The sequence below is a fragment of the Pinus tabuliformis genome, chromosome 5_2 (genome assembly GCF_031772625.1).
Source record: "Pinus tabuliformis cultivar Carrire ecotype Pingquan chromosome 5_2, CPIR1, whole genome shotgun sequence".
Classification (NCBI taxonomy): Eukaryota; Viridiplantae; Streptophyta; class Pinopsida; order Pinales; family Pinaceae; genus Pinus; species Pinus tabuliformis.
This window is the reverse complement of record NC_142306.1, coordinates 955,130,183-955,148,350: the sequence shown is the minus strand read 5'-3', so window position 1 is coordinate 955,148,350 and position 18,168 is coordinate 955,130,183. Positions and strand designations below refer to the sequence as shown.

At 37.8% G+C, this 18,168-nt stretch overlaps 1 protein-coding gene across 2 annotated transcripts in view; it reads left to right on the top strand.

The window, feature by feature from the left end:
- The window catches only part of IPT9 (isopentenyltransferase 9), a 336,165-nt gene that overhangs the window by 292,691 nt on the left and 25,306 nt on the right, over window positions 1-18,168 (top strand). For both annotated transcript variants that reach the window (XM_089437271.1, XM_089437272.1), the window contains exon 9: window positions 5,887-5,962. In XM_089437271.1, coding sequence (XP_089293397.1) covers window positions 5,887-5,962 — 76 coding nt within the window. The remainder of the gene's footprint in view (window positions 1-5,886; window positions 5,963-18,168) is intronic.

Below are 18,168 nucleotides of genomic sequence, written 5' to 3'. Positions count from 1 at the left end.
GTAGTATTTGACAGACTCACCAAATATGCTCACTTTATGGCAATAAGGAAATCATACTCAACAAAAGAAATCGCTGAAATATTTTGCAAATATATATATATATATATATATATATATAAGTTACACGGTTTTCCGAAAGTCATTGTGAGTGATAGAGATGCCAAGTTCAAGGGTAATTTCTGGAAGGAATTGTTCAGCCATATAGGAACTTACTTAAATATGAGTTTCCCTTATCATCCTCAAACAGATGGCCAAACAGAGGTTGTCAATAAATATTTGGAGGCCTACCTACTTTGCTACGCTACAGAAAAACAAAATAAGAGGGCTCAATGGTTACATCTTGCTGAGTGGTGGTATAATTCCACTTATCATACATCAGCAAAAATGACGCCATTTCAAGTTTTATATGGGTATGAACCCTCGAAATGGAAGGATCTAGCTATTGTCTAGACAAATCTACCTGCTATTAAAGATCAACTAGAAGAAACCCAAAAAATCGTCCAAATATTAAAAGAAAACTTGAATAATGCAAGGAATCGTATGAAGCAACAAGCAGATCGTAACAGAATCGAAAGAGAGTTTGAAGTCGGAGAATGGGTATTTGTTAAGCTCCAACCATACAAACAATTATCCTTCAAACAGAAAGGAAAAAATAAATTGGCACCAAAGTTTTATGGACCTTATCAGATCAACAAAAAGATTAGCCAAGTTGCGTATGGTTTAATCCTTCCAGAGACAAGTCGTGTTCACAACATCTTCCACGTATCTTGCCTTAAAAGGGCACTAGCTAACAATCAAACAACGCAAACAACGATTCCATCCCTAGATGATGAGGGAAGAGTCATTCTAGAACTAGAAGGTATTTTGTCTACTAGAGAAAGAAAGCTTCGATATTGTACTATCAAGGAATATCTGATCAAGAGGAAGGACTTACCCGAAGAAGAAGCTTCTTGGGAGAATGAATCTTTTTGTCAACAACATCCGTCGTTACGTATGCTTTGAGGACAAAGCATTCTTTCAAGAGAAAGACAATGTTATGTAAAAATTAGTTAGGATTATGTAAATTTGATTAGCTGTAGTATTTAGGCAAAAGGGCATGACCAAAGATCATGCCCTTTCACCAAGATGCACCTAAGGTTGTATATAACTAGGGCTCTCTCTAAAAATGTAATCATGAATTCGGTATTCATTTTATTAATAAAGATATTTATATACATATTTTTGTTTGCCATTGAAGTTTGTCACTTCACTCAAGGTGTCCATGTTCATTGATTTGTGGTATGTACTGACTACGGGCTTTCCTATGTTGTGCTAATATATGATTGTCTTGAGATAAATACATAGTGTTTGCAGGTAATTCAGTCCTTGGTCTCCAAGTTCACAAACTTTGAGGAGGGATCAACTTTGCTTGGATCCTGAATTTCTATGTTGTAGATTAAATCTTCGTTAAGGCTATAGTGTGCATGGGGTTTCTGAAGTGTTTTTAGCCATTATCAAAGAAAATAACCACAAAAATTTTGTTTCTCAGAAAATAAATTTTCAAAACCCTTGTTTATTTGTAAAATAAATTTCGTAACTTAATTTGTAAATTATTTTTTCTAATTGGGGTTTTGGGATTTTAAGATTTTGTATATATTTGGGGTTTGGGCGTTTTATTTTCATTTTTGCAAGTGAGATCTATGGAAATTAAGAGAAGAGGTTGAAGTAGAGCTAGATCTAGGCCCTTGAGGATAAAATCTAGTCTCTAGAAATTTTTTTTAGGGCCAAACATTGAGAAATTTGCAGCAAAAATCAGATCGGGAAGAGATTTTTTTCTAAAGCAAGGGCCTTCTATTTGTAGGCCTCCCGGGCTTGGAATCGGCCTCCTCTAGCCTAGCGTTAGCCTCTAAGGACCCTGCATCAGCCTTTTTTACCTCTGAGTCAACTTTTTCGGCCTCTTGGAGGCAGACTGTGGCCTCTAAGGGCCTTGGCCCTCCTTCCTCCACCCTAGATGATTGCCCTTTGTGCTAGCCATGGGATTTTTAGCCCTAAAACCATAGTCGCTCCCTCTTTTTTGGCCTCCTAGCCCTACCGTCTAGCGCTTTAGGGCTTTCCTTGCCTCATTTCCCTTCGTTTTTCCCTCATCCATTTTTGACCCCTGATCTGCCTTCCTTTAGCCTCTAAGCCTTAACGCTAGCCCTATTTGGCCTAGTGTTGGCCTTCTCTAGCCCTAGTTTGGCCCTTGTCTATTTCTGAAGTGTTTAGGACTGAATACTTGGTGGTTTTGCAAGTTTCTGGGCTTAAAAAGTTTGATATTGCTGGTGGCATATTGATCCCAAAATTTCAACAAAGTTTGGCCAAGGGATATTCAAGGCCCTGGGCCTAGGGTTTTCTCTCTAAAGTTTAAACTTTATTTTTCACTGTTTTAGAACTGCTGTAATTTTCAGTTTATAACAGTGATATCATAAGCCCTAAAATCACATTTAAATTGGTTAAAATAACTCAAAATTACAAAATTTTAATTTTCTTAAATTTTGGTCACTTGGGCATCTAGGATCTAGCTTAGATCTAAATATTTGTTTGCTGGAATTTTCTGCATAAGTCACTGAATCAGATCTGCAATTTCTGAATCACACACCTAAAGAGGGCTCAAAAATTTGATTTTTCAGTTTTGGTAAAATTTTCCTTTTTTTGGGCATATTGGGCATTGGTTTTAGCATCATTAGCTTGCTGATCTACTGATTTGTTTACTGCTGTTATAAGATATATCAGATCTGATCTAGCACTGAATACTGCATCTTAAAGTGGCTTAAAACTCATATTTTACTTTGGCAAGTTGTTGGGCATTTCACTGATCATTGCTAATCACTATTGGCTTGTTATCCATTGAATCTAAGGTGTTTTCCTCACTTCTGTTATAGTTTTCTTACTGTTGTCATAACAGTCACATATCACATCTTAAGAGGTCTGAAAATTGTAAATTTACATTGGATAAACATTGGGAAATTTTCTACTTCATAAGTGTGATAATTTTCATGTTAAAGTGATCTCACCACCGTTGTCATAAAATCAGTAATTGTTGAAATGTTAAGGTTGATTTTGGAATCTAACACTTATCTTGAGAATTTGTTAACTTGGCACTTAACACACTCAACATCTAAGTCTTTAAATCTCATTGATGGTTTAAGTAGTTTGAGCATTGACATCAGTGTGTTTGACATCTAATTAAAGCATTCATTAGATAATTGCTCTAAGTTAAAAAAATCATAATCTTAAGAGGCTTTGATACTAAGTTGCACGAAACGGGGAAACGGAAACGAGTTTCCGAAACGGGAAGCGAAACGAAACGCGACCTCCCCAAATTTTGGAAACGGGGAAACGCGAATATATATATAATAATATATATATTAAAAATATTTAAAAATTATTATTAAATATATGTGCAATCATAAAGCATGAATGATATATTTACATTATATGATTATAATTTATTACATTTAAACACTAAGATTAAATTTACATCACATTTACTCATGAGTCATGAATGATCACATACTGAAAATAAAAATATAGGAAAATCCAAAATCAGCGTTTATTTATATTAGTATATGAGACTACCCCGAAATGCCAGAAAAGAGAAGAGAAATTTGGTTGTAGCTGAGCCAAATCTGCTGCTACTGAAATCTCCTGCTGAAATCTCTTTCTCTTGCTGCTGAAATCTCTTTCTCCTGCTGCTGAAATCTACTTTGCTCACTGCTCAAAACACCCTAACTGAAACAACTGCCAGTCTCCAAGAGAAATGACTTGCTGAATAGTGTGATGAGAGAATGAGACAAACTGCTCTTTTATAACTTTAGAATAGGTTTCTAGAACATCCCGGAAACCTAAAAAAAATTAAAAAACAAATAAAAAAAAATTTAAAAAACAACACATAAATTTGGGGAAACGTGGCTCGTACGGCCTGGAAACGCGTTTCCGGCCGTACTGCCACGTTTCCGTTTCGGGAAACGTGGCAGTACGGCCAGAAACGCGTTTCCAGGCCGTACGGTATGCGTTTCCGGGTTTCGTTTCGTTTCCCGGGAGGAAACGACCCCTAGGGCCACATTTCCTGCAACTTAGCTTTGATATCTTGGTTGTTTATCTTAAGCATTTGGCATCCTAAGTTTCATTGGTTATCATTCTAAGTGAGCATTTCAACATTGGTCATTGGCATATCTCAAGTAATCATTGTTGCATTAGACATCTGTTCTAAACATCTCGTGGAATATTGTTGAATATTGGCGCTTGTATCTTTAAGCACATGTCTTGTCTTAAGATTGTTACCTAATCATTGTTAAGTAGTCTAGCTATAAGATAACTCACACTAAGTACTTAAATAACATTAACAATCTTAACTCAAGAAGACTTCATTCAATCTATCTTGCATAAGCATCCTAGGACTTAGTTTGCATTAATAATTTACCTCCAAGCATAAGTTTGGTTGGTAGAATCCTAGGGAAGCCCTTTTCCAATTAGCTTGAGGGATTATCTATTCTTAGTGGTTAACACAGTGACCTTGTAGTTGTCAGAGCCACAGTCTCTGCAGCGCTGGAGGCACTGGGTGGGTGGAACACAGAAGGAGGTATCGTTAATTAGGCCACTGTCTGCTTCCCATTGGCTTCCATTTCACAACCTATTCTGAAGACTGTTTCTCAAAACAATTAAGGGAGTGGTTCAACTTAGACTAGGCATTTAAGCTAAAATTAACCAACATCCTTGCATCACACCTAGCTCTTAGGAATTTCATATCATACAGGATAGCCTATCATATTAAGCAGCAGGTGTCCATTCGGTTACTTGGTTTCAATTTATAATAAGAAAGGGTTGTGACTCCATAAGGCACCGGTCTCATCTTAAAATCTAATTTAATCATTAATCTTGCTAAATTCTACCGAGTAGCTAGGTCACTCATTTGTGTCTCCCAAGCAAATTGGTTCCCAACATATTTTCCTTCACCTCATTCCATAGGGACTAACCCCCATAGCCTGATGTTGGGAGACACTTAGAATGGAGTGGGCGGGGATCAGAGTGACAACCCCCACCCTGAGCGGTTGTTGCGGTGCTTGTATAATCTGGGTGACAACACCACCCACACCTACCATCCCAATGGATGTATCAGAATGCTTTACATACTAGAAACATAATCTAATTTTAAGGTCACAGCGAAACTAGACACCAAATTGATTTATAATACCCCCTTGTTTGTGGGAAAAGGGACTCCCTTTGAACAATAATTTGACTGCTAAAGTCTATGGATGTGTACATATCCTATCTACCTCTAGATTTGAACATGTGACCTTTTAGGAAGAACTTAATGACTGGGAAAAGTCAAGTTATACATCAAAAAAACATGAACTCAAGACCTCTTATGTGATAGATTAACTTTCAACCAAGAAAACTAATACAAAACATGTTTTGTACACATTACATGCTACTTAATGATTATATTTTTTAATAAAAATTCCAACTTAAGGAATAAACATGTTACATGTTGCAACCTTATGAAAAGATAAAATCGAAATGACTAAATATACTATGAATATGATATAGTAGTGTTAAATTATAATTTAGAGGTTTATGAGGTTACCACTGAGGTCAGAGGAAAGGAAAGATGAACATGCTTTTGTATTGTTATATTTATTTTTCTATAATTTGTGGTATGTTTTCTTTCTCTAGTGAAAAAAAATATGTTTTTAGTTTTGTTAAGTTGTTTTGTAAGAGCCATATATATCTAAGGATATTTCTTTTTAATTTTGACCACATGAATGTAGCGGATTTTACATTATTATGGCAACAAGTTTCAATATTTTAGCCAGCCCTCGACTTATCTAACACACACATATTTTGATTGAAATGTTGTTTGGTCAGGAATTTTGCAAAGCGACAACTAACATGGTTTCGTAATGAACCACTATATCAATGGCTTGATGCTTCACAGTCATTGGTAAAAATCTTACTTTCTCTTGAAGAAAATTTGATTTGAGTAGATGTATTTACTTTGTAAATTCTCTTCTTAGAGTATCTTTGCTACTTGAAATTTGAATAATTTTCGAGTAGAGATTGTATAATTTTTAACAATTTAATTCCTACTTGTTAATCAATGCAATGACTTTATTCTAAGTAGATTTATATGTGCAAATTTGGTTTGCATATCTTATCCGCGCTTGAAGAAATCTGTATATTTGCAGGACTTTTGAAATTTATAAAATAGTTATAGGGGATAAAAGTTGGGAAAAGTATCTAAGGAGATAAGGTTAGAGTCAAATCTTCCAAGAGTAATTGTAATATGATGGTCATATATCATGTACTTTATATCACATAGTAGTTTGAGTTAGTTTTTAAATAAAGTGACTTGGTAAATTAATTGTCAAATCTGTTTTTAGTTGTGTAATGTTGCTTCTACCAACTCTTGCCTTTTTCACAACACGTTACTTGGTATCTTTCTTGTCTTTTTAATTTTTTAAAGTTTATATTGTGTCAACAATGTTATCAAGATCGAATTGTTTGATCTAAAATTAAATTAAAGCTGAAAATGGTAAGAAAAATAAAATTGGTTAATGACTAATGTGTCTATATATATATATATATATATAGAGAGAGAGAGAGAGAGAGAGAGAGAGAGAGAGAGAGAGAGATTTCTTTTCCTTAAATATTTATGACACTAAATATAGTAAAATGGCACAGAGTGCAGTGTAGTGTGTATCTTAACCAAAAGATTACCCTTGAAGCTCTAGATGCCTTGCAAAGAAGTGTTGCACTTATCACGATATTATCGGGATTATCGCGATAATATTGCCAAAACCAACATCGGCAATAATATCGGGAGTGATTATCACAATAATTTTCCCTTTTGAAATTATCACGATAGTTTCAAAATTATCAATCTGTTTTTGTCAATTTCAACTTATTACCAAAATTTTCTTCTTTTGACCCTAATTAAAAAAAATGAGTTAGGGGATTGAGCTATGAGGATACTCTGCCTATTTCCATCAAGCAAACAAGGGGAAATCTGTTGTTTTCGTTTCCCATGATTCATCTCATGAGATACATACTATAGTAGTTAATGGTAATATTAAATTCTTAGAGTAAAAGTGACATTTTCCTTTATCTTTCATTTTCATCCTTTTACTTGAATTTTTAACATTACCATTAATTGACTTAGGATGTTTGAGACTGGTTCCGACCTCATTGGATTTCATATGGAGAAAGTAGAATTTTAGATCCCATTCAAAATCTAGCAAACTTAATAGTTTTTAGGATTTCAAAATTGGTAAGAATCAGGATTGCAATGTTTCTACTAGATTTTTTGATGTATGAGGGTATGAAACTAACATTTAATCAAGATCACCAAGCCCTCTATGTAGCTCATTGTTGGTGGCAATGATTGTTGAGCTCCTCCTTCATGGCCTTAGTAAAAATGTACTCTTCATTCAATTATTCATGACCTTCGTAAAAATGTACACTTCACTCAAGAAAAATCATTGATTAAGATGTTAAGTTTATCGATCGTATTTTAATGCTCGTAGGGTGATCTTGACGAGGAGAATCCCAATATAGGCAATAATTTTGATGTTATATAGCTATTTGTTGTAGGATAATTTTCTTTGGATTTCGGAGGCCATCTAGAGCCTTGCCATTGATTTATTTTGATTCAAAGATGGATTGCACTCAATGATATTTTGGTTATATGCACCCTTGCTATATACATGAGAAATTTTGCATATTTGTGTATAATAATTTGGATTCATATGGATGCACATGAATTATATTTTCTTTTCAAAATTTGAATATTTTATGTATTTTTTGGTCGACCAATCTTTTGGTCCAGTTTTGAGAACATTGTTGAGGATGTTGTGACCATTTTCCATCAAGCAAACAAGGGGAAATTCGTTGTTTTCATTGCCATGATTCATCTCATGAGATACATTTATTTTTGTTTTGATATGATTTTGTATCATTCTATTAGATCTTATGACTCAAGACAAATATCATATTTCAATATCCATGTTTGATATTATCATTTGAAAATTGACATCTTATACATCTTATATATCGATTTTATTTTGATATTTATGTAGCAATGTGTTTGTTTGATGTTGATTTGGTTTTAGAAGTTAAAAATTTGAGAAGAAAATATTATTTTTGTGTCTTTTAAAGCTTCCCTATAATTCCTGATAATTTTCAATATTTTCCCCGATATTGTTGATAATTTAAATTTTGGATACCTGGCAATAAATTTTCGATAACGATAAATGTAACATTGTTGCAAAGTCCAAAATCACTAATTATGATTTACAATCAATTCATTCTATGTGATCATTGAAGTCCATATCCTCTACATTCTTTGCATGGGTATGCTCCACATCTTGACTCAACGCCCTTGAAGGTCCAACATCAACATTTGTATATTGTCATTCTGTGTTTGGGAAAGTGATTGCAAGTCATCTAAGATAGGTCCATTCATGATAGAAGGTAGGCATGATTAAATAGATCAAAATTAGGCTATAGGGTAATTATGTGGTTTAGTTTCTTGTGTTTTTAACTTTCTTTTTAGCTTTTTTGAGGCAAGGAGGTGTACCAATGCCAATTAGTGTTATAACAACCATATCGGCCCAGATTGAACTAGTGGGTTTGACTGGTTTTGGGAAAAAATCGATTTGAATCAATGCCATGGACCAAAAATTGTTGGTTCAGTATTGAACTGGCCAATTTTTGTACATTGTGACTAAGGATCCTTGGAACACACATTTAAAAAACAATAATTTATGAGTGGGCAACCTAATATTCAACCATAGGGCCCTACTAATGCTACGTAATTATTGGTAATGTTAAATTATTAAAGTAAAAGTGACATTTTCCTTTTAATTAAATTTTTAAATTACCATTAATTGATTTAGGATGTTTGAGACTGGTTCCAACCTCATTGGATTTCATATGGAGAAAGAAGAATTTTAGATTCCAGCGAAACTCTAACAGAGTTAACAATTTTCAGGTTTTTAGGTTTGAAGAGATTGCAACATTTCTATTGAAGTTTGTCATGTATGAGGGTATGGAACTAGCATTTAATCAAGAGCACCAAACCCTCTATGTACATAAATGTTGATAGTATTTATTATTGAGCTTCTCTGTTGTGACTCTACTAAAAAGGTACCCATCAATAAAACAAAATCTTGATTTGACATGTTGAGTTTTTGCCATATTATTTTAATGCCTAGAGGGTGATCTTGATGATGAGGATCCTAATATAGGCAATGATTCTGACGATATGTATGTATTTGTTGTAGCATGATTTTTTTGGATTTTAGAGGTCATCTAGAGCCTCTTTGTTGATTGCATCTAGAGGCACTGTCTAGTTTAGTATGGAATGTTAATTTGGCAGCTTAGTGACAAGTTCTGGTCATTGGACTAAATTCTCTTTTCGAGAGGACCAATTTTGACCTTTGAAGCACTGGATTTGGATATGGGAAATTGTATTTTTGAAATGAAGCCCACACGTACACAAATTGTCAAGGTGAGTCTAAGGACAAATTAGCCCTCCTCCAACGTATATAAATACAAGTGACCTCAAGTTCATTTGGACATCACATCAACACATTCTTCTTCTCTCTCTTGATTTGATTGGTTTGTACAAGTCTGAAAAAACTTTATTCTCTTCACACGTGTGAGGTTCTTTTGGGCATCTTTGACTTTATGCGTTGACTATTTCGGCTGGATAGTTTGACCATTGTTTGAATTCATGTTTTGACTAGGAAAAGTTTGATTTTTTAAGGCTGAGTTGACTGGCACAAATACCAAGGCAATTTGGCCAGGTTGACTGGCGTTGACTTCTGATTTGACTACAGGAAAATTGCAGACTTTGACTGCAATGTTCTCTCTCCTTTGATCGAGTTTGATTGGGATATCTTTGACTATTTTTGGGCTGAATTTGACCAGCATTCAAGGCCGCATTTATTGCTACTTTGACCAAGTTGTTTGGAGGGTTGACGGTTGACTTTTGTGGACTGGTTAGGGCATGTTGACTGCTGTTGACTTAGTCAAAATTGCAGATTTATGACAGCTGACCAGATTTGACTCTTCATCATTGGTATATTGGTTTTATGGTTGATAGTCAAAGCCTTTGACTTTGACTCTTATTGTTGAATTTGGCTCATTGTACTCTTTGTTGAACATTTTACGACAATCTAATGGCAGAAAAATTTCAAAGGTTTTGCTTTCTAGAGGGGTTTTTCCCTAGTCTTTGACTAAATTGTTGTCTCTTGTTGATGTGTTGATTGTCTCCTATTGTCATTGCATTTATTGTTCTATCTTCAGTTACTGAATTATTTATTAGAAGAATTAATTGTTATTGAAAATATTGTTAATTGAAGAATTGAATTGGGCTAAAGTAATTGAAACAACATAGAGTAATGGAAAATTTACATGGTATCCAAGGTAAGGTGAAGGACAAGCCCAAAGGAGACAAGAGTGAAAGCAGCCATCTTTGGAAAGTTGAAGGAGCCTATCTAATCAACTCAAGATGTCTACGTCTTACTTCAAGGAAAATGAGAAGTTGGGCGATTCATCTAACTTTGATGTATGGATGATCAAGTTGGAAATCATATCAAAAGTCAATGATGCTTTGGAGAAGGAAAAGTTCCTGAGCCTCCGGAGAATGCTCCCGCTGCTACCAAAAATAGGTACAATATTAGAAGCAATAATGGCAGGTTCAATAATCAAAGAGGGAGAGATGATTGAAGAATGATTGTAATGGCAGAGATGGAAGAAGAAGAAGAAGAGATGATCATGAAGAAGACCACCGTCCTCAAAAGAAGTCAAGAAACTCCGGATATGAAAGTATGTTGGTACTCGTCAATTTGAATATATTCTCATTTCTGCTTTTTCTAGTTCCTCTGCTCCCGATACTTGGGATAGTTGGTTGGTTGATAGTGGGGCCTCTCATCATTTCTCTAGATACAAGTAGGTTCTCTCTAATTTGGTAGAGAGGCAGTGAAATTTGAAAATTATTCTTTGAGGTAACTCCACTCATTCGGTAAAGGGCTTTGGTTCTGTTAAATTTCATTTGGACTCTTAGGTGTTGAGAAATATAACTAGTTTTGGTCTTCATAATTGTTGTACTTAGTTCAATATGTATCCTATGTAACAAACAAGAGTAAGAAAAGAAAAGTTATTATTATTAAAGCATGGGTTTCATGCTCTTTATTGATGGTCTTCTTGGCAAAGGCATGTTCTTCATGCTTATAGGTTTGTTAGGTCTTAGGATTTATTGTCATGAGTTAAAGGAGTCAACATCATGCTTAGAAGATCCTTTTGGGCAAAATGTAACTGTAAAAAGAATTATTTTTGAGTCTAGAAAGTCCTGGAATCTCCAAGAGTACAAGTTGTCCCTGGGATCATCAAGCCAGCCTAAAGGAGGAAATTTGATCCCTTCAAAAAGCTATATAAAGAAGCAGTTCGACCTCATTTAGCACTCACTCACTCCACAAATTCGATCTATCAAGAAAGAGTTTGATCTGTAGCTGGGAAGTTGGAAGAAGGAGAGCAAAGGTCAAGGACAAAGAAGAATGACAAATTTTCTTGGTTTTTGGGTTCTATCTCTCTCACAAGTGCGAAATCCTAGGGTTTTTGGGCTGCAGAAAGAGGTCGAAGTCGCAAGACCAATTTGTAGTTGGACGAAGTGCAGCATCTTATAGCTGGGAGGAAGGATACTCTGTATAGACCTCATTGTCCTTAAGAAGAGTTGTCTTGCTCTAGGAAGGTCTCAAGAGGATGTTGATATAGGGTTTCCTTGGAAGTTGCAAAACCGAAATTGTAGGGTCGAAGTTGCAGGTTGAGTAGCAGTATTGAAGCTGGCAGTTCAAAGTTGCAATGTGTAGCAGTATTGAAGTTGGCAGTTCAAAGTTGCAATGTGTAGCAGTATTGAAGCTGGCAGTTCAAAGTTGCAATGTGTAGCAGTTTTGTGCAGAATCAAGGAAGGACTTGAGGAAGGGCTGACTTGGTACTAGGAGAAGAACTTGGTCTAGGGATAGGGTCTTTGTATCTCATTTGAAGCAGATTCTAAGAAGAGAAGAGTTTTTGGGTTTTCCCCTTGGAGGGGTTTTGCACTGGCTGAGAGCCTAATATCTATGTCCTCTATTGTTGTTGTTATTGTTTGATGAAAATATCTAACAAAAGAACATAAAGAAGATAATTAATATCCACAAGCAAATATCATGGTTAAGGAAAATAAGAATTAATAAGCTGCCCATTTCACATTTTCCAACGTGGGGAATTTGTTTTGCTTCATGATGTGATGTATGTGCTTGGATTAAATAAGAATTTGGTATCTATTTCTGCTTTGGAAGACAAAGGAATGAGAGTTGCTTTCATCAAGGGAAAAGTACTCACTTGGCCTGCTGGATCCCCTATGAGCTAAGTCACCTGACACGGGGATTCGGGACACGTAGGATTCGAGATTCGTGGTGTCGGATTCGGACATGCTGACCCCCCGGAACAGGACATGTTAGGATTCGTTCTATATTATTTTATTAAATATATATATATATATTTAAATGTTGAAATTTGGTACCGGAGGACAGGTGGTTCCCTTAGGCTTTGATCTTTGGCCTAGGGAAAAGTGTCCAAAAGAATTTAATTTTTCTCCTAAAGTGACTTTATAATTTTATAAAGTTAAATCTAATTTAAAAGTGACTTTAAGTGATAAAGTTATTAAGTCTAATTTTAAAGTAACTTTTATAAAGTCAATGAAAAATTAGAAAGGAAAAGTGACTTTGGAAATAAATGACTAAGTGGGTCTTTATTAAAGTGGGGTGAATTAAAAAATAGAAAGTGAGATTTAAATGAGCATTTAATCTCAGCCATTGATCTAAATCTATTTCAGCCATTGGATTTAGAGATCACCCAAAAGTCACTTGGAGTTATATTAAAGGAGGAAAAAGAGGAAAAGGTCATTCATTCTTTCATGAGTAGATTGGGAGAAGGAGAGCAAGAGAGCAAGAGAGATTTCTGAGCAGGGAGGAGAAGGAGACAGCAGCTTGGCACACATTCCAAGGCAGCAGTTGAGCAGATTTGTACAGCTGATTCAGCACATAGTGAAAGGCAGATTTTTGCACAAAAATCGAGGAGCAGTTTGCTGATTTTTCTGCACACAAAACGAAGGCCGTACAACATTTATTGTTGTCATGTTTGCTGTAATTTCCAGATTGCTGTGAGGCACGGGAAAGGAGATAAGTTGTAAATTTGCTTGCTGATTTTTTGCTGAATAATTCTCACTGTAAAAAGGCAATTTTCAGAAATAAAGAAGAGCTCTCAAACTGGTTTTCCCCAAGAGTTGTAGGGGGTTTTTCCAGGGTCAAGTTGACCAAAAATATCAATGTTTTAATGTGTTTTAATGGCTGTTTTTGATTGCAGATTTTTAATTCTGCAATTTCCAGCATTTTGAAAAATTTCCAGAATTTGTGTTTTCAGCAATATTTATTTTTTTCAGTCTGTTCAATGTATGGTTATGGGAATGGGCATTTAACTACATGGGAGAAATAAGGAGAAACTGAAAACCGGGGTGGGAAAACAGAAATTTCTACATGGTATCAGAGCTTGAGTGCTGAAGGGCAGTTTGGGACAGCAAAAGGAAAAATTACAGTTGCTGATTTTTCACTCAGAAAATTCCAGCAAGCTGATTTTTTCATAAACAGCAGTTTTATCTTTACTACAGCAGTGCTATTTTTCAGTTTTAGGACAGCAGGATGTCATTGGGATTGAGGGTGGAGGATAGGCTGGATGGGCATATAAATTACAGCGTTTGGAAGGAGAGAATGCAGAGTATCTTTGAGGAGGCAGAAGTCTGGGATATCATGGTGCATACCGCACAGAACCCTGTTGTTGTGCCCACTGATGTTACTCAGTTGGCTGAGTATAAAAAGAAGAACAATAAGGGTAAGAGGTTGATTCTAGACGGAATCGAAGACCATTGCATTCCTCATGTGAGAGGAAAGAGCAATGCCCATGAGATGTGGACAGCATTGTCCAATCTCTACCAGAGTACCAATGAGAACCGGAAGATGGTCCTGAAGGAGAAGCTGAAGAACATTAAGATGGGTAATGATAGTGCAGCTGGATATCTCACAAAGATTACTAATGTGAGAGATGAGTTGGCAGCGATTGGAGAGGCCATTCCACCCACTGAGTTGGTGCGGATTGCAGTGAATGGCCTCCCCCGTTCATGGTTGAACTTTGCTGATGGGGTTTGTGCACGTGAGACCCTTCCCACATGGGAGAGGTTTTGGGATGATTGTATTCAGACAGAGATCAGGAAAGGTCAGCTTGGGGCAGCCAAGCCAGTTGAGCAGGATGAGGATGTAGCACTGGTGGCAGGAGGCAAGAAAGGCAAAGGAAAGAAGTAGGCTTCCACAAGCAGTGGTGGGGGCAAAGGCAAAGGTAAAGGTAAACAGGGGAACACACAGAAGGACTATTCCAAGGTGAAGTGTTGGAATTGTCAAAAGATGGGACACTATGCAGTTGTGTGTCTGGAGAAGAAGAAGAAGAAGGGGAAGAACCAGGACGTGGCAGCTTCAGCAGAGATTGAGGACTTTGCAGGTCGTTTTGACCGGGAGTTTGCGTTCACTACGTGTGAGTCCTCTAGTGCAGGATCACCTGCCACACAGGTTCAGAGGGAGCATGCTTTTCCCTCGATTAGCGGAGCATCTTCAGGTATCTGGTATGTGGACAGTGGGGCTTCACGTCACATGACAGGAGTCCGTGAGTACTTCTCAGAGCTTTCAGAGAGTGGCACTGATATTGAGGTAGTACTCGGTGATGACAGAGTTGTTAGAGCAGTCGGGGTGGGGACAGTGACATTTCAGAGAGAGTCCAAACCTCCCTTGAAGGTGTCAGAGGTTCTTTATGTGCCAGGGATGAGGAAGAACCTCATATCCGTCTCAGCTTTGGAGGACAGAGGATATGAGGTACTGTTCAGGGGAGGACAAGTGTTGATGTATCCTAGGGGCACTCCAGCTGATTCAGCTAGAGTGATAGGTGTACACCATGCAAAGGTGTACAAGTTTGCATTCCAACCCCTTTTGGCATTGAGCAGTAGTACCGACAGCAGAGCTAGCAGTTCTGAGCTGTGTGAGATTTGGCACCGCAGGATGGGACATATGTATCATGGAGCCTTGAGGACATTGCGGGAGATCACTACAGGTGTGCCAGATTTCAGTACTGATCACTTTGATACTTGCAGAGGTTGTGCGATGGGCAAGTTTGCCAAATCCCCTTTTCCCAGCAGTGACAGCAGAGCGACGGGGATACTTGATTTGATTCATTCCGATGTGAGCGGTCGGATGTCTCATGTTTCCTTGAGTGGATATGAGTACTATGTTTTATTCATTGATGATCACTCCAGGAGGACCTGGATTTATTTTTTGAAGACCAAGAGTGAGGTCTTCAAGCGGTTTCAGGAGTTCAGAGCTCTTGTGGAGACTCAGACAGGTCGAAAGATCAAGTCCTTGAGGTCGGACAATGGAGGAGAGTACACCCTTGGAGAGTTTGTTGACTATTGTGCGGAGGCAGGCATTAGGAGGGAGTTCACTGTTCCTTACAACCCCCAGCAGAACGGGGTTGCGGAGAGGAAGAACAGATCCATCATAGGGGCTGCCAAAGCCATGATACATGATCAAGGGTTGCCATTGTTCTTGTGGGCAGAGGCCTGCAACACAGCTGTTTACTTGCAGAACAAGAGTCCGCATCGTGCCTTGGGGCACATGACTCCGGAGGAGGCTTTCTCTGGGAAGAAGCCTAATATTGGTCATCTTCATATCTTTGGATGCATAACATACTCCTATATACCCAAGGAGAAGAGGACCAAACTAGAGCCCACTGCAGAGAAGGGTATCTTTGTGGGCTACAGTGAGACCTCAAAGGCCTTTCGGATTTACATTCCTGCACAGAGGAGAGTTGTTGTCAGACAGGATGTGAAGTTCAAGGAGGACAGGGCCTTTAGGAGGTCATGGGAGTTAGAGTATCTGGATCAGCCAGACCCTCAGCAGCAGTTGAGTCAGTCGCAGGGATCCAGCGGGCAGGGATCAGGAGGATCCGGAGGTACATCTATGAGGATGTCAGGTCCGTCAGTGAGCAGTGGCTCATCGAGCCAGAGGGGTGGTGCTCCGGGCAGCATGCAGAGCAGTTCACAGAGCAGTTCACTAGGGAGTCCACTGATGGACAGTTCACACGGTACCTCAGCTTCTACAGGTTCAGGTGCAGGCAGGAGGACAGCAGACAGACAGTCAGGAGTTCAGGCTACTGATGATGATGAGGAGGAGGAGTTTCATTCTCCGGTGGGAGAAGTGCGCTCAGGGAAGAGGAATTCCAAGTGGCTTCAAGACACCTTGAGAGATGCCACATCTGTTGCTGAGCCGAAGAGGCCGGTTAGAGAGAGTAGACCACCTGAGAGGTTTTGTAGCTATATGGCGATGGTTACCAGCATCCTTGACTCTGAGCCTTCTAGCTATGAGGAGGCAGCTAGCCAGCAGGTCTGGAGAGAGGCCATGCAGGAGGAGTATTCTTCTATCATGAAGAATGATGTTTGGGAGGTGGTGCCGAGGCCTGAGGGCAAATCCGTGGTTACTTCCAGATGGCTTTACAAGGTAAAGCATGCTGCAGATGGTAGCATTGAGAAATTCAAAGCGAGGTTTGTGGCTAGAGGGTTCTCCCAGGTAGAGGGAGTTGATTATGAGGAGACCTTCGCTCCCGTGGCTCGATATACTTCGATCCGCTCCATTATATCGATCAATGTTGTGAAAAGCGCGATCGGGATTAAATCGGCGCAGGGAACGAATCGGAAAAAATCGGGAAAAAATCGGAAAAAAGCGGGAAAAAATCGTTTGGTACAAAAATATTCATTTTTTTTCATTTTTTTTAATATCTAAACCATCTACAACATAAAATAAATACATTGACACATAAATATGATAAAAAAACTAATATATAAGATGTTTAATATCATTTCTAGCGCTAAAATCACACATAACATTGAATCATGTCCTGAATAGTAAGTCCTGACTCCTGAGTCCCAACTCAGCCTCAAAATATCAACAAAAAATATGATAATGTATCTCATCATGTCATAATGTCATATACAATAAAATGAAAGTCTAATCCTATTGATTTCCTCTGCCCCTCTTGCGAGAAAATGCCACAGCTTTCCCTTTCCCTCTAGATGTAGATGTTGGTGCCCGTGCAGGTGGAAATGGCAGTGGAGTCTGATGTGCTCTAGACGTTGAAGAACTAGAAGTAGGAGCTATAGGAGGTAGACCACGTCCTCTACTGGTGGCAGGGGTAGCCCGGGCAGGTGGTGTCACCTGGAAACATTACAATCTCCCAATCCTGAAATCCTGAAAAACTGATAAGTCTGTTGAATTTTAAATGAAATCTAAAATTCTACTTTCTCCATATGAAATCCAATGAGGCTGGAACCACTCTCAAACATCCTGAGTCATTTCATGGTAATGTTAAAAATTTAAGTAGAAGGATGAAAATGAAGATTAAGGAGAATGTCACTTTTACTTTAAGAATTTAACATTACCATGAATAGCATATCCATACTAGGGCCTAGAATTGATCATTAAGCTACCCCACTCAAAAATTATTTGTTTCTTTCAAAAAACATTGCATGAAAAAACCCAAAAAAAGTTATAAAACTATGCTGTCCTGAGCCCACACGATTTTTTCGTTAAAAATCGCGTTTTTTTCGAAAAAATCGCGATTTTTTGAAAAAAACGCGATTTTTTCAGTAAAAATCGGCAAAAAAAAAGTAGGCGATTTTTTCGTATAAAAATCGCGATTTGATCGGCAAGCTGAAAAAATCGCGATTTAATCGCGCTTTTCACAACACTGATATCGATAGGAGCAGAGATGGGTTGGAAGATCCACCAGATGGATGTGAAGACTGCATTTCTCAATGGCTTCATACAGGAGGGGGTGTACATTGAGCAGCCACAGGGCTTTGAGGTGCATGGGAAGGAGTCCCATGTGTGCAGACTGAAGAAGGCCCTTTATGGCCTGAAGCAAGCTCCCAGAGCTTGGTACTCCAGGATAGATACATACTTGCAGGGGATGGGTTTCACAAAGAGTGAGCAGATCCGAACCTTTACTTTATTGTGA